Source organism: Artemia sp. Qi Xiang Cuo, chromosome 4 (genome assembly GCF_049724085.1).
Source record: "Artemia sp. Qi Xiang Cuo chromosome 4, ASM4972408v1, whole genome shotgun sequence".
In the NCBI taxonomy this organism is placed as follows: domain Eukaryota; kingdom Metazoa; phylum Arthropoda; class Branchiopoda; order Anostraca; family Artemiidae; genus Artemia; species Artemia sp. Qi Xiang Cuo.
In genome coordinates, this window is record NC_142797.1 from 24030839 (window position 1) to 24055817 (window position 24979).

Consider the following 24979-nt stretch of genomic DNA (forward strand, 5'->3'; position numbering starts at 1 on the left):
AAAGCTTCAAAATACATCCTGCACAAAGCTTCCGCAACAATTTGGTGGGCTCTCACACAGCGGTAAAAGGGTTTACCTGTCATAGCTTTTATATACTCTATTACTTATATACTGTGCTTTAATCAGTGCACTTTCGACCTCCTGAGAAGGGGTCCAGCAGTGGCGTATTTTCTTCAAAATCCTGTTTGGGTGGGGGCAAGGATAGAGCTAATTTTGCAAAATCAAGTTGAATTACAATAAAAACTGAAATATGAGCCATATAGTACCATAAAGGTAAAAATGTACTAAAGAAAACTGACCTGTTTCTGTGGATGCTTGAATTATGCCGGCTTATCTTAGTTTTGACAAGATTTTTGAAGAAACTCAATTTTAGCTAGGGGCGGGGAAACTGGGAATTTGCATAATTAATTGGGCAGAATTCATTACAAATTATATAAATGAATCATAGTTAAACTTCAATGAAGTTATCTTATCTCCAAATAAAAAACACTCTTGGATCCCCTTTCAAAAGCAACCCAAAATGCTCCCATTTCCCAAAAGAAAAGTCAAAAGACTGATCAATAAGAAAGCCAAACCCAGGAAAAAATACAAATAGACCCAGAACAACTTGTTAAAACACAAAAAGGCTCAAAATCTTGTTTCTAGTGTCATTAGGAAACTGAAACCCCATTATGAGGAAAATATTGCCTCTGATATTAAAGAACATCCCAAATCTTTCAGGAAACATGTTTCTGCTAGGAGTCCTAATTATGTATCTGTTCCTGCAATGCCATCACATCCTATAACTAGTCCAATACCTATATTGTTAATTAATGAACAAATGATTCTTGCTATTTTTGATAAACTTGATGTCAATAAGTCTAAAGGATGAGACAGGGATTGTTTCCTCAGCTCTCTTATATGCAACCTCTTTCAGCTGTTTCTCCAAGAGCAGAAACTACCTTCTGAGTGCAAAGGTCACACATCCCTCCTATCTACAAAAATAATTGAATGATTGTACTGAAAATTACAATCCCATCAGCATAACTTCAACTGTTGTCCAAGTGTTTGAAGGGTTTGTGAATCAAGCTTAAATCCAGCATTTTGAGAATGATTATGTTACAGCACTACTTTACAAAAATTCTCCTGTCTGCATGATCCTCCTTGGCCTAGCAAAAGCTTTAGATAAAGTTTGCCATGAGTTCCTTGTCACAAAGTTGAAAGCTGCAGCTACAGACCTTTCTGTTACAAAATGGTTACAGCTTACATGAATTTCTATGAGATAGAACCCAAGTTGTCAGAATTTTTGGTTATGTTGGTGTTCCTCATTTTTCTCCTTTATAATAGTGTTCAAGTCATCAGTGGATAGGGAGTGGCTCAACAAACCGTGTTGCACCATTTGGGACGCCACAGGTGATGATTAACTATCATCACTGAAGCTGGCAGACACAGGATTTGTCCTATCGCTAGCAAGTGCGATTTAAGGTAATAGATTTAAGTGGTGTCCCTCAGGGTACTATTTTTGGACCAAGCCTCCTCAACTTCTATACCTATGATGCTCCTAATCTTCTAACTCTGTATACAGAGGACTCTAAATTAGTGGGTAAAGCTACCATAGCTTCTGATTTGCAATCTATCCAGATTGATCTTGACAGTCTTGGAAATTGGGGGTGATAAATGGCTTCTTGCATTCATTATTGGTAAAAAACTAAAAACAATCAACAATTAAAAGCAAAAACAATCAACACCAGTAGTATTTCCTTAAAGCCAGTCATGATCAAGAGATCATGGAGTCATTGTTGATGACAGATAAAATTTCTGCATCCATACCAAGACTGTGTTATCATCGTCCTCTCAATTCCTTGCCATTACCAAAAGGACAATCTAAACCCAGCATCCTAGAGTGTGCATGCAATTGTATAAGGCACTGGTCATCTATTTTCAGAAGTACAGGTGACTATTTGGAGGGTTTGACTTGATTGATAAACTGCTGTAAGTTAACTAGTTAAGCAAAAAATGGGAGGCAGTCATCCAGCCAGAAGTACTTTCTGAGCTGATCATGATATCTTCTAGTAAAGCTCCCTTGAGCAAAATTTCCAGTCCAGGCACTGTTTTCCTGGAGAAACAAGTAGAGGAGGGACTGTATTTCCAATGCATTAACACCAGCACAAATGATGGTCAACTGACCTCTTTCTGCTGACATGAGCTTCCCTAATTATGTCTGGCCTCACTGTGCAATGATCTTACCATGCTTGTAAATGTTATTCAGACTCACATTGTCAACATTCCAAATGTCTTGTGGTTTGAACATGTGTTTATCTATACCTTGCTCGAAGTTGTCAAAGAAAGCTCCTACAGAGTGACAGTTGAAAGTAGTTGCCTGTCCTAAGCTTGTACCTTATGGCATTCTAGCCAATAGAGTTTTACAGCAATCCATAGAACCATGGTACCAATCTTTACCTGCAATTCCTCCACTGTCTCAACTTCCTTTACATTTCCTGTTATCAGGTCCTTTTATACTCTTAGTAATGGCATAAGTGTATGCAAGTTCATGTGCTTCTAGGGGAAAACAGTCAAAATGCAGACCAGCTATCATTTTCAAGCATGTTTTTATTCCTTTTTCTTGTTCCTCTGCAGATATTTATTATGGTATGTGTTGTAACAGGGTATAAAGAAACTCAGGTACAGACTTTGTTGAGGGATATTCAGCTTCTCAACTTTGTTCATGTACCCCTGCAGTATTTATCTTGGGACACCCATGGCACTTGCAGAGAATCCAACCAACATTTTGTGAAGTAAGACAGAAAAAAACTGCCTTTTTTCCTTGTGGACCCCAGTCCCTTATCTTTCTTTTTTACTCTGTTTTATTTTTAAGCATTTTATCTTGAATGAAATTTAACGGGAAACAATAGAATTTCAATTCACCTACTGGTCTGACAGGGTTAAACAACACCAGAATTAGGTTTTGTGTTTTGAGCTTGCCTTCAGCCTTAAAATGTGCTGTTTGCACAGCTTTTACAAGCATAGTCCACTTGTGGACACCTTGGTATGGCATGCTGAACCTACCTTGGGTATTGTGAGCAATCATAGGAATTCACCATCTCACAGGATGAAAATGTAAACAGCAAACCAGCAAGATGGCATGTTTTGGAAGCTGCCAAAAGACAGGCAAATAATAAGAGAATACAATGTGAGTTTATGGCTTTTCTAGTTTTAGTAATTAGGTGCAGGCCTTTAGACAAAAATTGAGCAAAAATACCAGATTTAATAACCATAAAACATGATCCAATCTGATATTCTTTGTAAAAGTATTAACCAAGGCATTTTAAGCAAGACATTTTAAAAACATACACTGCCATAAGAAAGACACTTTACAACAAAACATTTTAAAAACACACACTGCCATCCATCAGATCCTATAATCTACCAGAAGTACCCATAGGTGGGATCCCATAGGATTGGGATTACTTGCTTTAGCTAAACATGGGCCACATTTTGGTATTTAATAGGCTATTGCCTAACTTTAAACATTTGAATTGAATTCTTAGAACAAGAAGCTTTTATCTAACCATAATGTAATTTTTATCTGGAGATTTACTAGGCTAGTGGCAAGGTTTCTTCCACAGCAGTTAATTTAAGCATATGCTAGTCTACATGAAATAGGCTGGACCAGCCTAGCGTATAAGAAGCTTAAAGCAGAATTATCTGTCAATTATTTAACTAGGTATACTTAAGCATTAATCTTAGAATAATTAACAATAATAAAAAAAAAGAAGTGAAAAAAACTATACCTTCTTTTTCGTTTTTTATTTTCTGTTTGTAAACAAAAATGAAAAAACATACGTAGGCGATGGCGTTGCAGTTGTTCTTGCAATCGCCATCTAGCATAATATCTTAAATTAAAATTCTAGAAATTGGCTTATAATTTTTTACCATAGATGATTGAGTCGAAACTTTGACCTCATGTTAAACTATGAAGCGCACTTTGGTGGTCGCAATTCCCGAAATAAATGGAATCAGCATGTTCAAAAACATTGTTTCCAAAAGTCAGAACTCATGTACCAAAATGTTTTTTACAAATCGTTATTTGACGACTTTTTCAACTTTGGCTCCCCGACTACGAACCAAAGGAAGATACCGTTTAAAATCCGCTTTTGTCTTACTTTTTATATCAAACACTTGGCCTCGCAAGGGCCACCCACACGCAATCCGCATGCGAAGCCAGAGTTTAGCACGATTTTTGACGGCTTTAAGACCTGGGTCTTCTTTCTAAATTGGAATTTGAGTTTAACCTGGACAAGGGGGACAGCCACATTTTCAGCTTGTTTTATGCACTTAACTAAGCGAAGATAATAAACATTCAACTATCCTCCGAATTGTTCCGAGAAAACGGTCGCGCGCTATACATTAGAAAGAATATTGATACAGGACAACGGAGCGATTAGGGTCGGAAAATAGAAAATCCAGCTGAATGTGCTGCCCTCATGTTTCATATACCATTTTTTATTAGCAGCATGAGAATACATAGATGGATCAGCGGTTAATGTCACAGTAAGGAAAAATGGAAGGTGGTCAAAGTCACGTTCGTCTTCGTCAACATTAACAACAGAACAGGGAACATCGGCAGAGCAGATACAATGATTAATATTGGTCACAGTACCACTATTCTGAATAAAACTGTAATTAGGAGCTCTGGGTACTATGCGGTAACCAATAGGCAACAAATCTTAAACTAAGTTGGTACGAGTAGAGGAGCTTTGAACATCACAATTGATATCACCAGTCATTAGCTTACGATACCCATGCTTTTCAATATTCCATAACAGAATTTTAAGGGATGACCAGGGACTAGAAAACTTAGTAAGTGAAACTAGACGTTTCTGATCGCAGGGAAGATATAAATTTATAAATACAAGGTGACCAAGTCGTATTGCCATAATATTATCAGAGGAATGAAATAAGATAGGTGACAAAGGAGTAGCTAATCGTTTGATATCACATACAAGGCCCCCGGAAAGTCGGCATTTTTTTTTCGGGCATTGGTGGTAAAGACAATATGGCGGCTACTTTTTCGTAAAGAGTTAATGGAGATGGCAGGAAGTAAATGTTCTTGCAAGAACAAAATGTCAAAATCATTGATTTTTGATTTAATGAACCATCTTTATCTTTCGTGCCATTGATATTAAAAGGGCAGATTGAGACGCACAATTCGACAGTCATTTCAGAATCACACGTTTTCTCAGGACATCACGCAGAATACGACATTCTAGGCTATACTATGCGTGATGACCCTCGCAATTAGCGCATTTTGGATCAAACACACAGGGAGAATCACGGGATTAGCCATGAGAGCCGGCACAGCGGCTGCATTTTGTTGGCTTATCGCATTTGGTTTTCAGGTGGTTGGGAGATTGACAATTATGACAGCAACGGGGCGGAAGAAGGAATTCAGAGACCCAGAATGATTCATAACCCACCTAGAGCCCAAGTCGTAGGCTATTACTCTGGGCTACAGTATCAGCAAAGATAATTTTCACAGCCAGGGATTTTCCCGAACGTTCAGTGTCGATGACACCTTCACATTCCTTAAAAACTATCGCCTCATAGTTAGCGGGCACCCCCTTAGCAATGCCATGAAATTTCTTTTTTTGCATCATGACGTCACAACTATTCAATACGGTTGGAAAAGCATCGCTGAAAATCTGCTGCTTTTTGACTAATCTGAACAAACAGCTTATTGCCTGAAGGCTTTATGCTGTGAATAGCTTCATGGCCAGGGATTTTATTAATAGCATTAGCCCGTTTTGAAGGGTCGTCAAGTTTAGTTGACACTTTTGAAACAATAACGGTGGCAGTGCTTTCAATATGAGGACTAGCATAAGGAATGAGAAGTGACGGAAAATCTAAATCATAAGCTGTTACCTTTTCTTTGATGAAATTAAGGGTACTACAAATTTTGGAATATCCATACCACAAATTTTGGAAGCAAGTTTAGGATAAGCAACAGCAGGAATTACAGGCACTTGAGTGGGTGAAAGTCTCTTGCATAATTCAATAATCGCTTCTGTCTCAAATTGTATCTTGAGCCCTTAAAGGGGCCCCGAAGGTATTTTATATGAATTATGAAAAAGCATCAAATTATGTTTTCACTTTCATCCTAGCTACATTATATGGCCCACTGCTAATTTACCACGAACTTTACCCCCACCCCCCTAATGTGGAAATATATACCCTGAATTGTCGACGGCAAAGTTTCGAATCGCAAAATTCAGCGCCGACATTTGAAAAACTTGAAACGTTAGGAAAACGGTTTATATTTGAGTTGCCCAATAAATGAGGTTTTAATTGTTATAAATAAGTATTTTTGGAATATGTTACTCTTGAACAACTTATTTATAAACTAGTCATATGTTTTTTACCAACTTTTCAAAAACTTAACTAGTGTTGGTAACTTCTTTGTGTGGTTACAAAAATGAAATACCTTTGGGGCCCCTTTAACGGTCAAGATGCAGTTTGCAACAGAAGTGATTATTGAATGGTAATTTTTTACCAAATCATATTACTGAGTTAAGACTAAAGTGAGTATACCACTCGATGCCTTTTTTATTCTCTTTACAAATAGAATAATCATTTTTGTTGGAAATGAATTTTAGCCCCCACCCCTATATTTACCAATTCAGGGTATATATTTGCACATTAGGGGGGTGAGGTAATTTCATTTCTGATGTAAATGAGAGGTAAGTTTAAACTTTCCCCCCACCCACCCTAATGTGCAAATGTATACCCTGAATTGGTATATATAGGGGTGGGGGCTAAAATTCATTTCCAACAAAAATGATCATTATATTCATAAAGAGCATAAAAAAAGGCATCGAGTGGTATATTCACTTTAGTTGTAACTCAATAATATGCTTTGGTAAATATTTACCTATTGAATTATGAAAGAGCATAAAAAAGGCATTAAATGATGTTTTCACTTTCATTCTAGCTAAGTTATAGTGCCACCTGCAAATTTACCATAAGGTTTTAGTTCAAAGATTTCTCTTTTAAGCATTTCAAACAGTTTGTGGAAACAAATGTCAGTAAGGAGCAACCTGGCTCAATAGTACCCAAAACTCTAAAAAATAGAATTTTGAAAACAATAGATGCATCAAAAGAATCAGATTTAATACTTGTATCAAATAAATAAGTTTCATCAAGTTTAGTTTTACTCATTAAAAGTTACACACCTGAGAAGATTTGCCTTGTTTTGAAAAAAAGGGAGAAAAATCCCCTAAAAGTCACAGAACTTTCATGAAAACCACACCATCAAATTCAGAATATCAGAGAACCCTACTATAGAAGTTTCAAGCTCCTATTTGAAAAAATGTGGAATTTTGTATTTTTTGCCAGGAGAATGATCATGGATATGTGTTTATTTGTGTTTTTTTTTAGCCCAGGGGTGATTGTATTGGCCCAGTGGTCCTAGAAAATTATGGGTGGTCTCATTCAAATGAAAATTAAAAGTTCAAGTGCCCTTTTTAAGTGACCAAAAAAATGGATGGCAACTGGCCCTCTACAATGCTCTTTTTTTCCCAAAGTTGCCCAATCAAAAGAGGATGACTTAATCTCCCACAGTTCCTGGGGGAAGGTTGGCCAGTTATGAATTTTGCCCTATGTTTACATATAGTATTGGTTAAAGGGAAGTATACAGAACTATTCAGGGGGATTTTTTCTGGTAGTTGGGGGGATGGGTTGGGAGCTACATGGGAGGAGCTTTCCATGGGGGAAGGGACATTGCTTTGAAGGGGACGCCAGATTTTCCAGCCTTATTTAAACAAAGATCAGAAATTAAATATAAAAAAGATTTCAACTGAAAGTAAAGAGCAATATTGAAACTTAAAACCAACAGAAATTATTATGCATACAATTGGGTTTGCTCCCCAGTCATTACCTTGCTCTTTACGCTAATTTTTTTTTTGTACTTTCATCAGAGATATTTATTCTAATTAACAGCCTTAGTGATTAAGGGGTCATTCTTAAAGAATTGGAGCAAAATTTGAACTTTAGCTAGGGGGCAAATCCCCTAATATACATAATAAAAATTTATAAATATAGAAGTTTGTTATGTAAGTTAATTTGTAAGTTACATCAGATAATTTTGAAAAAGCTATTTAGCCAAAAAAAAGGTAAAATTAATATGCAAATTTTGTTTTAATTATTCATGCATGGTGAGCCTAAATCAAAGCTATATTAATTCAAAAACATTCAGGAATTAAATAAAAAAAACAAAATTTTTTAACTGAAAGTAAGGATCAACATTAAACTTAAAATGAAAAAAAATTATTCTGTATATGAAAGGGGCTGTCCCCTCCTCAATGCCTCACTCTTTATGCTAAAGTTATTGGAACAATCATTGAAAATGCACCAAATGATAAATACACCTAGTTTGCACTTCTAAACTTACCTCTCATTTGGGCAAATTTTCTGCAGTTTATATTACTGACTTACAAATAATTTGAACATACCAGAGGATGCCGTTTTTATGCTGTTTACAAATATAATAATTGTTTTTGTCCCAAATGAATTTTACCCCTATCCCTATATACACCAATTCAGGGTATATATTGCACATTAGGGGGGATGGGGGTAAAGTTTAAACTTACCTCTCATTTGCATCAGCCATTAACTTTGCCCCACCCCCCTGATGTGCAAATATATACCCTGAATTGGTATATTTAGGGGTGGGGGTGAAATTCATTTGCAACAAAAATGATTATTATGTTTGGAAAGAGCATAAAAAAGGCATTGAGTGGTATGTTTTCTTTATATCAATAATAATATGAAGTCAATAATATGAACTGCAAAAAATTTACTCTCATTTGCATTAAAAATAAATTTTACCTGATCATCCTGTTTATATATTTCCTCCAAATAAAAAAAAAAAAAACACTAATCCATCTAATTAATATAGTATGGTGATAACTTTTAGAATTCAACTTTCATTCTGTATCTTAATGCAACATTTATTTTTGTCAGAAAAGAACTTTACCCCACACCTTCAATGTTGAAATGTAGCCTATACCCTGAAATGTGTGCATGCAAGCCTGTATCCAGGGGGGATAGGGATTTTGAACCCACTTTGACATTTTGTCTGACTTGTAAAGCAATAACAAAAATACATGCAAACAAAATTTTGATATGGCTCTTTAAACTTTGAGAGGATCTTGTAAACCCCATCCTCCCCATAAAAAGTTCCCCCCCCCCAAACAAAATCCTGGATACAGCCCTGTGTGTACACAATGAAATCTATATTATTTTGAGAAACTGTTAAATTATTTTTGGTATTGTTGCACAGCTGGGGCTTTTGAGGAGAAAACACTATAAAAATCAAAAATCTAAAAAAGTCCTAAATACTGGTATTATTTATTCACTATACTTTACACCCCCCTACACCTTGATGAGCAAATATATAGATCAAATATTATACTTTTCTGTTTCTTGATTTTGTCAATATTGCTTCTTTGCTGTCAACTCTATTTGAACAAAAGAGTTGTGTAATCAAGAAATGAAAATGCTTCTAAAATGTATAATTTAGGCTATATGTTTACACATTGGGGGGGGGGGAGTAAAGTGATGCACCTTTAGGAATAATATAAATAAATACTTTATGATTTTTCCATAATTTTTTAGTATTTCCTTTTCATCAGCCTCAAGTGTACATTGATACCTCATTTTGATAAAAAAAAGTGACCTGCAGAAAATTCAGTGCTCATACCCAATTTAGGGTATATATTTCAGCCCTAGGGAGGACAGAAGTAAAGTTTGTTTCTGATTCAAATAAATGTTAGTCTGTATTTGGATTCAGGACAAAACTCTGATCCTAAAAATATGTGTATTTCTTAGCTATCTCAATGTTATGCTAAGCAGAAAATTTACCAAAGAAACTTTAGGTAAATTTGTTGTGGTTGTCTATATTTAAAGAAAACATGTTAATTAAATAAAAATAGTAGTCCTTTTATTAGATTCCTTATTTTATGCTCTTTCTGAATATCATGGTGGCTTTTCTGGCAGTGCACACTTCCTCTCTAGTGGTCCCACATACAGATATTGGCCTAGAATATATAAAAGTAAAGCAATTAAATTCTTACTCTATAATATTGAGCATGTTTGTATTATTCAGGTCATCATGTTTCCTTTCATTGTTTTGCACATTTTAAATAACATTTGTTTCAAACAATTGTATTGAATTCTCTTGGTGCATTGTTTTCACCTCGTTTAGAAGGCAAGAAATTTGGTTAAAATTGAGAATATGTTTACATTGTTAGAAAAAACACCATGGTATCTACAGTTCTACAATCTTTTCTATTTGTTTCATCGAGTGCATGATTTATGGTAATTTTATTTGGTATGATTTTAAAAAGTATAAAGCAATGGAACAAAGCATGATAATATGATTGATAAGAACATACTGCATATTAAAAATTAAGAATTTCATAGGGGAGAGGGTGCATTTGCAATTGTTTGATTCTTGTATTTAGAAATAGCATTAAAAAGGAATTAAGTACCACAAAGTGGGTGGACTTGAAACCACTTTTTATATTTTTCAACTATATTTGGTTAAACAGTTTTAGTGATTCATTTGTTCTTCTACATTTTGGTCAGTCATAACATTGCCTATAAAAATATGAATTGTTTTTTTTTTTTAATTCAACCTCAAGTGGTAAAACAAATATGTGGTGTCAAGATTAAGTTAATGCCAGATATTTAAAACAAAACCCAAAAATTTCCTGAAATGTTCAAAATTCAAGCAAAATTAAAAATGGTTCTAAAGCAACTGCACCTACATAATTGAAGAAAAATTCTTTAACTTTTGGGTGTAAAACCCAAGTGTCATAAAGTTAAGCATTGAATGCTGTTTCAAAAAGTCTATATTTTTGCTTCTCCAGAAATAGGAAAATATAATAAATTTTTGTCAGTAGCGCTAGTAAGTTTCTTCACTTAAATTATGTCATATGTTAACTATTTACAAACACAGTAAAATATATTTCTTGATCTTATGCTTGTTTTGTTCATGCAACATACACTTCCTATATCTTGGGAACAGCATAAGTACTTTGGGCATATATTAAACTTGGGGGTTCAAGGATTGTTTTTTAAATTTCTGACTTGTTATAACACTGAAAGTACTTTACTTCTGACCAATTCCAATGTATAGGGCCACTCATAGCTATTCAAACCACTGCCAGTCAGTTATAAGCACACAATATATAGTGGTTTCAAGTCACCCACTACAGCATGAAAAACAGTTAGATTTACTTCAAGTAATTATCAGATAGAGGGAAAGATATGATAGTTTTATGTTCCCTAGCCTAATTAAGATAAGATAAGATAAGTTTTATTCTTCATTAAATACACATACAATATTAGATGTTATAAATCCCTCAAAGGCTCATTGGCCTGTACAAAGAGGCCAATGAGCCTGTAGAAATCCTAGTCTGGGCTTTACATCCCACGTAAATCAGCTTGCAAAATTCATTACTCAAAACAATATTTCCAGTTATTTTTGTCTTGCATCCCCTATCTTGTTAAAACTTCAGTTAATTAATATCATATAGTAGCCCCAAACATACTACATATTACATACATATCCCAGTCCAGAGACTGGGAGGACCCAGTCTCTGGGGGTCTTGAAATATAGCTGGAGCACCCAGATCTGGGGGCCATAAATTCAGGTGGAGGAGGTTGAAGGCCCCTCTTATGTGCACTGGGCAGGGCCCATTGGTGTATGGACATGTCCTGCCAGTCACAAACCTTCTCCCAGCAATGGGAAACTTGCAGGTGATGCAGGACGCCAGAAGGGTGCATTATTGGTAGTAGATATAGCCATCCCCTGCTAGGGCTGGAGAGGAGTGGCTTACTGCTGTCCTGAAATTAGCCAAGAAACCTTCTATCTTATTCAAAACTGTTAAGTACAAACAATCAAGAATGAGAACCAATACTACCGCATCCGCGCAGCCAACAAAGTTACCGCGTCTGGGGCAACCAACGATCTGACGACCAAGAATCTCGTGAATACAAACCCTTTAACAATGTTGACAACTCTGAACCTGGAGGCTATGCTTTCCCCTAAACTAATTTTATCTATTGGAACCCTGAACGTTAGGACGCTTGCTAAACAAGGCAAAATAGATATTGTCCTAAATGAACTAAACCAATATAAATGGGATATTGTGGGACTTACAGAAACAAACCTCCCTAGCCCTGGCAAAGAAAGGATTGGCAACACTAGTCTGATAGTGTGTAGAAGAACCGATGGCGTCCATTGCCAAGGTGTTGGCTTTTTTATGTCGAGTAAGGCACAAAGATAATTTCTGTAACGCCTGTGTCAGAAAGGTTCATTATGATATGAATGAAAGGATCACCAATCAACATCACAATCACACAAGTCTATGCTCCTGACTGCAGCAAACCAGATGAAGAGTCTGACAATTTCTACCTTCAAATGCAAAGCCTAATTGACGCAGTTCCCAAAAAAAAAACCTTTTTGTTGTCATTGGCGACTCCAATGCTATTGTTGGTGACGCTTCTGCTGGAAACAAAGATGTTATGGGTAAATTTGGCCTTGGACAACTTAACTAGAGGGGAGAACGCCTCATTGAACTTTGCAGAGTTCTAGCCATTGCCAATACTCTCTTCAAACATAGAGAACATCATAAGACGATATGGACCTTGCCGGATGGAAAAACCTGTTATTGATTATTTGCTCGTCTCTAGACAGTGGAAATCATCTGTGCTAGATACTTGTCACCCTCGCAGGTGGCGATTTCGACAGCAAGCATTCCCTGGTCATGTCTGCACTAAAGATACGCCTGAAATCTTCCGCAAAGCTGAATAAGAGACCTGCTCGTTTCAACACACATCTTTTCAAACACCCTCAAACCCACCAGACCTACATTGATTAACTGTCTGCTCAAATATCAGACCTTCTTTCTAATATTCCTATAACTCTATCTAAAGAGGATATTGATAAACTGGTCACAGACTCCTCTAAGATCATCAGTAGAGTAGCAATGTCCACCCTAGGAACCAAAAAGGGTGATAAAAAGCTTTGGATAACCAAAAAATTTTTTTTATTATGTGCTGAGAAACGAAACCACAATAACAGGTCAGACAGAGAGAGCAGGGACAGATATAAGCAGTTGAAGCGTCCTGTAGAAAAATCCACCCATAGAGCCCATTGCACCTACATTAAAGGCAAATGAGAACAGCGTGAGTCTGATTTTAGGAAAGGTGACTCATACTTCGTGTATAAGAGAGTTCGTGAGCTAACAAGCAAGAAAAGTCTCAGTTCTTTTGCACTGCTAGATAAAAACGGCTCCCAGATACAAAGCACAGAAGGTATCCGATCGAGATAGATGGAACATTTCAAAGAAAAGCTTAATCCCGATATCCTTCCAAACCCTGCTGCCCTGGACCTGTTTCCCGCTAGTGTCTCAGACCTCAGGCAACCTCCTCTCCGTTCTGAGGTCAAGGATGCCATCCAAGCACTGAAGGCTAACAAGACCCCTGGCCCAGATGGAATACATGCAGAACTGCTGAAAGTCTGGTGTGAACCACTTATAGATCTTTTCAACAAGATCATATCCGCTGCCTGGCAAAAGAGTCATTTCCCAACTTCTTGGGGTGAAGCCACAATTGTTCCGCTACACAAGAAGAAGTCAAAGGCGATATGTGATGATTACCATCCTGTTAGCCTAACAAGTCAAACTACCAAGATCTTCACCCAAATTTTGCTCCAACGGATCAGAGCCATGTCATCCTTAGTCATCCAAGAATACCCAGCCGGTTTTCGCCCTGGGAGATTGACCATTGACCAAATTTTCACTGTTTGCATAATTTTAGAGAAATATCTGGAATTCGGTTGCAACCTGTATCAGCTCTTTATCGACTTTAGGCAAGCATTTGACCTTATTTGGAGAAATGGCCTATGGCATATCCTACTCCATTACAGAATCCCACAAAACCTAGTAGATCTTATCAAAGATATGTACTCCAAATTTTGGAGTCATGTCATGACTAGTGAAGGTCTCACTGACAGTTTCCAGACTTCTGCAGGTGTCCTTCAAGGATGCCTCTTGTCTCCAGAGCTGTTCAACCTCTTCTTCACAGTAGTCTTCTCCCTGGTGGAAACAACTTGCAGCGCACATATAGGGGGTGTTCAGACAAATAAGCTAGCCTACGCCGACAATATCGACGAAATGGCTGAAACACCCGAGGATCTACAAGCCGTTGCTAACGACGTCCTCGAAGCCACTAGTTCTTTTGGAATAATCATAAATGTATAAAAAACAAAGGTTATGTGCTGCTCACGAACGCTGCAGGATATAGTTAAGCCAGACCTGAAAGTTAATGGAGAGAGTATCCAGTGGGTCGACAAGTTCCCTTACCTCGGTAGTCTGATCACCAGCAACAACAGTCTATCAAAAGACATTAAAAGACGTCTCGTCCTCGCGAGTTCCAGTTTCAAGGCCCTTATGCCCACATGGCGAAGCAAGTATTTGTCTCTGTGGCTTAAGTCACGACTTTTCCATATCCTGATCATCCCCATTGCAATCTACTCATGTGAAACATGGACGCTGAAGGTAAATGACAATCGTCGACTCGCAGCATTTGAAACTAAGTGCCTCCGCCGCATAGCCAGGATCACTTACCTTGACAGGATCTCAAATGTCGAACTTCTCGAGCGCCTTAACGTACAGCTAACAATTTTCATGAAGATCCAGCTCCAGCAACCTCGATGGCTCGGTCACGTACAGCGGATGAGTCGGTCCCGTGTCCCGAAATCACCTTCGAAGGCCAAATTCATGGTTCTCGTCCTCGTGGTCGTCCCCCAAAAAAGTGGAAGGAAAACTTTGCACCTCACCGCCTCTCGGTCCTTATTTGCCTAGCAGAAGACCGTGAAGCATACAAAAGGCACATCCACGCCACTACGAAGAAAGAGGCTCCAACACGACCTTTAAGGACGAATGGGATTTAAGTCAAGTAAGTCAAGTAGCCCCAAACCTGACCTTTAATCTAAGGTATAGTTAGGCAACTAGGTCAGTACCTATATCAGTCAGTGACTGGTCTTGGACAAATTTTTGGTTGAAATATATATTTTAGTTGATAGAGAGTGAGTACCTACTCTTGGATATGATGTTGATAATTACGAAGCTATAATTTTCTGATTGTTAGGTCTGAGCAAGTTAGTATTGACTGACTGTACAACTTTTTTTTTTAGTTTACACTTCAAAAAAGTTAGCCTTACATCCAAGCCCAGTTAAATGTAATTTTTCTGCTTTGCAATATTTGTCTGAGATTGAATATATCCATGCTAGAGCTGGTCCTATGATTTAGATTAAGTAAAAAAAAAATTCTGAAAAGAAGTTTCTCAAATGAGACTAAAGAGCTACATTAAACCAGAGGTGACCAAAAATAAATTCAAGTAATTTTTCAGCAAAAGACTACTATAATTCTACTATTATACTATCAAAAATAAATGAAATCAAGAACAAGCAGAACCCAAGAACAAATTACAATGAATAGCCCAGTCCAACCCAAAACAGGCAGAACTACCACAAAGAAGAGTAGGGTCAATGCCCTCTTTCCAACTGAAGACTTGAACATGATTTATGCTATACTGAAAACATGTCTTTATTTAAAGCTATGTGTGAGTATTTCTCATAACATCTTATAACTTATTTTGACCTGAGGGCAACCCTTGTAAGAACCACAGAGAGTTGAGTCTATTTTGGATGTCCCTTGTTCCACTTAATTATTTTCTAGAGATGCCGTTTATGATGTGAAATCACAAATGCCATTTCTTTATTTAGATTGACAGCTTTTTTTAATTATCCTTGATTTGTCAGCCGTTATTGACTTGAAGTTGCCTCTGCTTATTGCTAATATAGTTTACCTTACCATGTCTTTTGTAGTATTTTACTTATCAGTCAATCACTCTATCTTTCAGAAATCATGGATCCTTTGCAAATTGAGACTGATAAACACTTGGAAGTTCCAAACAAAGTTCATTCATCCTATGATTTGGATGCTCTTAAGAGCAATTCTTGCACCATGTCCCAGGTTGTGGTCAGGTCTTTTACATTAAAGAAAGAAGGTATGCTTTCAAAAAGAAAGAGTACACAAGCTTCTTTTTGTTTATTATACACCTTGGTAATTTTTTATAAAATGAAGCATAAACATAGATTTTGACACACTTTGTTTGTTTCAATCTATATGTAACTTGAGGTGATTCGAACTTTCATGGAATCTTAATTTTTGTGATTGGATTATTCTTTTCAATGGTGGGAGCAGCTGCCTAATTTTTTTGGATATATAAATTATTTTGTCCTTTATTTGCAGATTATGCTGAATAAAAATTTAGATTTCAATTTTTTTTAATATAGAAAGAATATACATAATAAGCACACTTGATAAAGAAGGTGAAACACAATTATGTTGATTGATTCATTTAAATTCAGTAAATATACAGCCGATTGTTGCAGGGCTCTTTGTCTTAAAATCACAATGTTGAATGTAAATATGAAACATTTTTAGCCCTTTCAAAATTTCCCCCCCCCATTTTTTGATTTTAATACAACATCCCTGTTAAGGCATATAGACTTTTTTTTTGCCAAAATTATTGTTTTTTTTTTGTGTCTGATTTTTCTAATAGTATTGAGAATCAAATAAATTTTAAACTAAAGAAAAAACGGATCTTTTAATTCTAAGTAAAATTACTTAGTATTTGAACAAACTTATCATTTAAACCTACATTTTTGATGATTTGAACTTAAACCTTCCTGCACGCTTACCAATGGCAATCTTGGCACAGGCACCTGGGTGCATAGCACGGGTAAATTGTTCCAACTGTAATTTGTAATTATTGCAAGATCTGTTGTTAAAAAAAACAGGAAAAAACAGTTTTGGCTGTAAATTGTTTAATAGAGTCTATTTTAGACTTAAGAGAAAACGAGCTGGGCAGGGGATGGTAGCTCTTATATATTGTTGTGGTCTTTTCTGTTTTCTTGTCTTTTGCCTAGACTTACCATCAACATTTATGTGAGGATAAGTTGAGGGGAAAGTCGAACTAAGTCAAAACACACTATGTGCATATAGATTGCTGATATAGGCATAACAGCAATATTTTGGAATGGGTTACTGTATCAAGGTGAAACTTCTGGGGAATTATGAAGGGGATGTTCAACTACCCAGAACGCAACATGTACCTTCTACTATTGCTATTAATACTGCTGCTACTACTATGTCTATTACTACTAATACAATACTATTTTTGCTAGTCTTGTTCCTACTACTATTACTTGACCATTATGACACTACTATTAAGGCTTTGCATGTGAAGGTGAAAATTTGATGGAATATTGGGGGGGGGGGGGTGATTTGAACTAAATTAAAACACACCATGTGCATGCAGGTTATCAAAAGGATGAATCTTAAGAATGGATTTGGGTATTAATTTAGAACTTTTGGAGAATGCTGAAAGGGCAAGATCAACTGACTAAAAGGTAGTATGTGTATGCTACTACTACCACTACTACTGCTACTACTCCTGCTAAACTATTCCAACTTTAATTGCAATTGCAACTACTTATAAGGTTATGAGTTATTGAGGGTTAATACACTCCCATTATTATTTCCCACTGTTGGTCCTAACTCAAGAACTAGAGGTCTTCACTTGAAACTTGTTAAGCAGCCTACCCTATCCAAAGTCTGCGCTCAATTCTTTTCCTCAAGAATCATCAACACTTGGAATAAACTCTCTGAGAAAATTGTTACTGCTGAATCTGTGGACATCTTCAAACAAAGACTGGATGCTGAGTGGTCCTCCATAGTATGTAAACTCAACTGGGAAGCCATGAATCAGCACGGTGCACCTGGTCACTAAAGAATCCTGAATTAAGCTCAAATGATCAATTCTCTAGCTCTACAAGGAGAAATACTTAGATTGCTCCAAGCTGCAATTTAAGGTAAAGTAAGGTAATTACGATGAAAAAGGCATCAAAAGGGGGTCAAAAGGGCACATCAGTAATGGGTAATCAAAAGTGATTGAAGTGCAACCAGCTCCCCTCTCCACACCCTCCATTTCTCAGAACACATCCTATCAAAATTTTGAAATTGCTATTTTGCTCCAGTAATCATATTTTTTGGGTTCAATAATTATGTTTTTTTTGGGATATCAACCCCCCCCCCCCCTAGAGTCCTCAGGGCAAGAGCTATAAATTTTATTAGTTGCCCATTTTTAACATATAAAGTTTTTAAGGAAGAGGTGGTCCTATAAACTTCAGAGGGTGCTCATTTGATTGGAGGTCAAAGTTCTAGTACCCTTTTTAAGAGTCAAAAGTAATAAGAGGGCAACTAGCCCCCTCTCCCCCACGTCCCATTTTTGTAAATGCATCCGATAGAAGTTTTGGGACAGCTATTTTGTTCAAAATAGTCCAAAGATCATATAACAAGGCCTTCAGGGTTGACACACCCCCTCCCCCCACCCAAAGCCTGGGGACAAGGGTTGGAAGTTATGCTATAGGAGCGTATAAGGTTTCTATGGAAAAGTTGGTAGTATAAACCTTAGTGGAGACGCATTTGATTGGAGATTGAAAGCTCTAGTTCCCTTTTAAGAGTCAAAAATTATAGGAGGGCAACTAGCCCCTCCCACCTGACGGTCTCTTTTCCCCAAACGTATGTGATTGAAAATTGTGAGATTGCCATTTTGTTCAAAACAGTCCAAATATCCTATAACAACACCTCCAGTGCTGACAAAACCCCCCAGAGCCCAGGGGCAAGGGTTGTAAGTAATGCCCCAGGGGCATATAAGGCTTTTATGGAATGGGTGGTCGTCTAAACTTCTAAAGGGGCTCATTTGATTGGAAATCGTAAGCTCTAGTGTCATTTTTAAGAGTCAAAACTCATTAGAGGGCAACCATCCCGCCCCTTCCATGCACGTCATTTTCCAAATGCACCCAATCAAAAATTTTAGACAGCTATTTTGTTCATAACTATTGAAAGGTCCAGTAATTATGTTTTTGCGGATATTAGCCCCCCATCCCTCATAGCCCTCAGATAAGGGCTGTAAGTTAGGCAAATCGTCCATTGTCTACATACAGTATACGATATTGAGAAAGGTGGGCATGTTAAACCTTTACTTTCCAAAAAGATGAATGGTATTCGGTGAGCCTTTCAGAGAATGTTGAGGAGAGTGTTGAATTTAATCAAAACACATTATGTGTATATGGGTTGTCAAATGTGTGTATTTCAGGAATGCCTGAGTATTTAACTTTGATTTTTCAGGAAATGATAAGGGAGATGATCAATTGAATGGCAAGGCAATATTTGTATGCTACTACCACTGCAACTTCTACTACTACTACTGCCACTAAAACTACTACTTCTGTAGTGAGTACTACCAAGACTGAGGATATTGAAGTGAATATGTTAGGAAACGTTGAGGGGAAGGTTGAACTAAATCGAATATACTAAATTCACACAGATTGCTGATACAGGCATATCAGTAATATTTTTGCAACGGTTTACTGTATCAAGATGAAACTTCTGGCCCATAATGAGGGGGATGTTCAATTGACGAAAATGCGACATGTACCTGCTACTACTGTTACTATTACCACTAATACAACACTATTTCTGCTACTACTGCTCCTACTACTACCATGATACTAGTTCTATTAAGGCTTCATGTATGAATTTGAAAATTTGACTGAGTATTGAGGGGAAATTTGAATTAAATCAAAGCACTCAAGGTGCTTACAGATTGTCAAAAAACTTTGAAGCTCATTTGAAGGAATCATGTAAGAGTCAAATTGGATATCATCAAAATCAGAATACTCATAAGATGTACCCCCACTACTTCTATGATACTAATGCTTTTAAGGCTAAGTGCCTGAAGGTGAAAGTTTGATAGAGTATTGAGGAGAAATCTGAAATAAATCGAAAGACACTATGTGCATTCAGATTGTCAAAAGGGTGCACAGCAATATCTGAAGAACGGCTTTCATTATTAAGTTAGACCTTTCAAGGTAAGTTGTGGCGGATTTTGAACTAGTCAGAAGACACTATGTGTAAACTATTAATACTACTACAACAATTACTGTAACTAATGACGCTAAAGGTTTTAATGTGATATTAGGTAACGTTTAGGGAGAGCTTTAATTAAACAAAAAAACTATATGCATGCAGTTTTTCGAAAGGAAAGATAGGCAATATCTTAGGCAGCGCCGTTCAATCATAGGTAGAAATATCATTGAAATTTTTAAAGATTTTAAAAGAGCTTAAAAATTTTTGAAACTTTTGATTGGAAATTAAGAGGTCTAGTGTCAAAGCCCATCAATTTTCCAAACATATCCAGTCAAAATTTTGAGATAGGCATTTTGTTCAGCATAATGAATGGTCCTGTAACTATGCCTATTGGGATAGTGGGTATCAAAACCTCCACAGTTATGCAATTTGTCCATTATAAATTTTTGTTTTTAATATTTTTGACTAAGGAATGATATATCATTGTGATATTTTTGTTTTGGTTTTGTTTTCTAGTATTTTATTTGTCGTGCTCTTGTTTTGATTTTCTTGCTTTTTTATGTACTCCGAAATTTGAATTCGGCCCTTCAAGGCTTATGATCATGATTTTTCAAAATAAATATATTTATATTAACAAAAGGTTGCTTTAAAACTAAATCAAAAGATACTGAGTGTATTCTGGTAGCCAATGAGATACCTCAGCAATATCCCAAGAACGACTTAGGCGTTTAAGTTGAAACATTCAGGGTTACTACTGTTCTTGCATTGGCTGTTACAATTTAACTTAATCAAAAGAGTGTAAGCTAGCCAGGTTGTCAAAGAGCATAGATATTTTAGGGAATGATATTAAGTTTTATTTTTCAGGTCAACTTGAGGAGTTATAAAATTAAATTAAACGATACTAATCGTGTCCAGATTTTCAAAATGGTATGTGTTGTTAAAAATTGTTGAAAAATTTTCCAGAATACAAATAGGAAGCCAAACTATGGATTCTTATAGAAAAAAAAAATGAAAAGATATGAAATATTATTTTCTTTTTCCATGAAAAAGACTGTATCAATAAAAAACAACAGAAGTTGATTTTAAAACTTTTTCTGCAAAATTATGTAAATTCAAAGAAAAGTAAAGATCTGCATTAGACCAAAAATGAGCAGAAATAAAGTCAAATAATCTTTCAAGCGTAAAACTACCACAAATCACCATCGGTAAATAAATGAAACCCAAAACGAATAGAAATTAAAATAAATAACTGAGTCAAACTCGAAATGAGCATAAATCAACATGAGAAGGGGTGACAGCCCCCATGCCTTTTTAAGACCAGAACATAATTTGCACTTCTGGAAATAACTTTGTTTACGTTTTTTGGTAAGAAGCTGTTCAGAAACGTGACGTTGACAATGTAGCTATTGCATTCGTCAAGGTCATCAAAAACTTTTCGGGCGTTGAAATATTTGAGTCTTGGGCTGACAACTGCACAGCTCAGAATGAGAACTGGACCATTTTCACAGCTCTTACTTTACTTTTCAATGATCATAGCCACCTGGATCTTGAGGAAATTCGTCTGAAGTTTCATACCAAAGGCCCTACTGATATGGCTTGCCAATCCATTAATTTGCAATAAAAGCCTAAGCATGATGTACGAGGCAAATTTCAAGCCAAGGCTCCTCTTTTGAGAGAATCCAACAAAGGGTTCATTCCATAGTTTACTGCACGTTTTGTCTTGCCATCTGTTATGTCTTTTTTTTTATGTCATTCAATCACTTCCTATGCAAATTAAGAATGATGAACCCTTGAAAATTTCAAATTTGTCTCTTAGAAGAAGAGTAAAGAGGGATTATTTTGAAAAGAAATTTACTGAGACCAAAGGTAACTCGAAAGAAACCTGGAAGATCATCGGGGAGATGATATTGAAGAAGAGCCGTGGTGAGCCTCTCTCAATAGGCTAGATGGGACTACACTCCATGATCCTCTAAAAGTGGCGGGACATTTTGCAGATTATTGCTCAAAAATTGGTCAGACAGTGCAACAGGAAAATAACCAGTCCTGAATCCTTCCGCGAGTATGAGTCTCAAGATGATAGAGGGGACAGATTAGCCTTTGAGTTTGAGAGTTGTACCAGTGATGAACTACTTAAAATTGTTGGAAGCATGAGCTCCAATTCAGCGGGGATAGATGCAATGAACCTCCGAACTTTCAAGTCTGTTTTGGTTTATCTTCTTCCTTGTATTGTTCATATAATAAATGTGTCGCTAGAAACTGGGATCTTTCCTGAAGGTCTCTAGGCAGCAAAGGTTATTCCCCTTCACAAAGATGGCTCAAGATCTGATATCGGGAACTGGAGGCCAATCTTCATCCTTCCCCTTTTCTTGAAAATACTTGAAAAAGTTGTTAATCGACGATTCTACCTTACACATCATGGTATCTTTAGTGATACTCAATTTAGCTTCCGCGAAGGTCACTCAACTACACATGCGGTGCAACACCTATATGTTTTTGTGAATCAGTGTCTTGATAGTGGAAAAATATCTCTCACTGTTTTTATAGATTTTAAAAAGGCATTTGATACGGTTGATTTTAGTATTTTATTAAATAGATTAAAGCTTTTAGGGGTTAAAGGGGCCTGTTTGAATTGGTTTGATTCTTTTTTAAAGGAGAGGTCAATAAAGGTTGTAATTGATAGTGTAACTTCTAGTCCATATGTTGTAAATAGTGTTGCTCTGCAGGGTTCTGTGCTAGTTCCGCTTTTATATTTGGTTTATTTAGATACTATGAGATTTTACCTTTGTGATTCGTGTCTTACATCTTTCGCAGATGACACTGCTATTTCTTTTCGTAATGTATCTGTGAATGAGTTAATGAATAATGTAAATATGGTATTAAATGATTAAAGGGTGTTTCGGTGTTTAAGTATTTTGGCGGTTAATATAAAAAGGAGAAGTTTTATGGTTTTTAGTTGAATTGGTAGGCCCATAGATCTCGATGGGCGAATATTATTTTCTGGTAATTCTCTAGAACAGGTTAATTCTCTAGAACTAGGTTTTTACCTAAACTGCAATACTATCATGGAGTGGAAGTCCAACTGGATTTCAAATGAAACATCTGTAACAGGGGGTATGGAGCTCCCTCCTTTATAGTGTCAAGGCGGCTGAACACCAGCATTTGTTTAAATAAAAAGAGTAAAGAATTTTTTGTTAGGGGGGCAAGGGGCCATGATTCAGAGACTGAAGATATATATTATCATTTATTTTCTTTTGTTATTATCTCATTTTTTTTTCTTTCTTTTTTTATGAGAATGTTCATAAGTACTAGTTAAAAAGAAATTTAAAATTTATTTTATTTTTTAAGTAAGCTGAAATAGCTTGTGGTAACCGCCCAGTGCCAGTGTATTTATGTCTTCCCGTGGGCGGTGATCATGTTTAACTATGTCGTTTGGAAATAAATTAATCTAATTCATTCTATGGTTTGGACGCTCCTAAGAGCAGTTTTTGCAAGTCATTTCAGGCTCTGGTTGGCTCTTTCACGTTAAAAGAGGAAGGTATGCTTTCAAACAGAAATAATGCACAAGGCTTTCCATCCTTTTGTTTATTTTACATTAGGCTAATTTTTTTTTGTCATATCAAGCAATAACTAGCGTGCAGATGATGGCGTTATATGCAGATGATGCTGAATAGAATTTTTGATTTTTTTTTTTTTAATATTTGAAGAATATAGATAAATGATTAGACTCACTAGAGAAGATTAAACAATGTTTATTTTCATGTAAAATCAGTAAATAGACAGCTGATTATTGCAAGATTCTTTGTCTAAAAATTGTAATATTTATGTAAATGCAAATAAACTGGAGCCATCTTAAAAAATTCTCCCATTTCAGGATTTTGATACAACCTCCCTTTTCAGGCATGTAGACTTTTTCTGCGAAAATTATTTATTTTTATTTTTGTCTGACTTTGCTAATAGTAATGAGAATCAATAGATTTAAAACTAAAGAAAAAGTATCTTTTTTTATCCTAACTAAACTTACTTAGTATTTTAACAAACTTATCATTCAAACCTCCATTTTTGATGATATTTACTGAATCTGTTTTACCTGCCAATCAATGGTCTGCGTAGCGCAGGTACCAAATAATTACAATTTATAATTATTGCAGTTATTGCAAGATCTGTTGCTAAAAAAGCAGGAAAGTACTATTTTGGTTGTGAATTATTCATTAGAGTTTTTTTTAGACTCATTGAAAATGAGCTGGGGAGGGGAGGAGAGGTATTACATATTTTGTAGTCTTTTCTCTTCTCCTTTCTTTTGCCTAAGCATACCATCAACATTTGTAACAATTATTTCTGTTCTTCTGATCAACTTTAAATACTGTTATATTTTTTGAAATTTTTGGAATTTACAATAAAAGCCCAAGTACGGTGTATCAGGCAATTTTCCAGCCAAGGCTGCTCCTTTGAGGGGATGAACAAAGGATGTATTGCATGGTTTACTACACGTTCTGTCTGGCCATGTTAGCATCTCCTCTGCTAACTGGTTTTTTCAATAAAACAGGATTAACATAGTGTTAAACAACACCAAAAATGCTCAAATCAAATGTTTTTCAACACCTACAGAGAAACACCTACAAATGCATAAGTTGTTACGATAATGTTGTACAATTTCAGTATAAGCAAAATACGTAAACACAAACCTATCAAAATATGAGTATGCAACAGCTTAAAAGAAAAATTTCCCATGGCAAAGTTGAAACTTAGCTGGTCAGCCATTTAATTTTTTGTCAGTACTTTTATTTCTTCAAAAGTTTGGAATTTACAATAAAAGCCCAAGCAAGGTGTGCTAGGCAATTTTCAAGCTAAGGCTTCTCCTTTGAGAAAATAGAACAAAGGGTTCATTAAATAGCCTACTGCATGTTTTGTCTTGCCGTTTGTTCTGCAGTGCTTT

The 24979-nt window shown here is 36.2% G+C and overlaps 1 protein-coding gene across 2 annotated transcripts in view; it reads left to right on the top strand.

Annotated features, from left to right (window-relative positions):
* The window catches only part of LOC148952912 (uncharacterized), a 163690-nt gene that overhangs the window by 45770 nt on the left and 92941 nt on the right, over positions 1-24979 (top strand). The window contains exons 1-2 of one of the 2 annotated variants that reach the window (XM_089088165.1): positions 8715-8773; positions 15971-16117. In XM_089088165.1, the coding sequence (XP_088944291.1) occupies positions 8731-8773; positions 15971-16117 (190 nt within the window). In that variant the 5' untranslated portion in view covers positions 8715-8730. Of the gene's footprint in view, positions 1-8714; positions 8774-15970; positions 16118-24979 lie in introns of those variants that run through there. The other variant, XM_089088166.1, reaches the window with a different exon arrangement.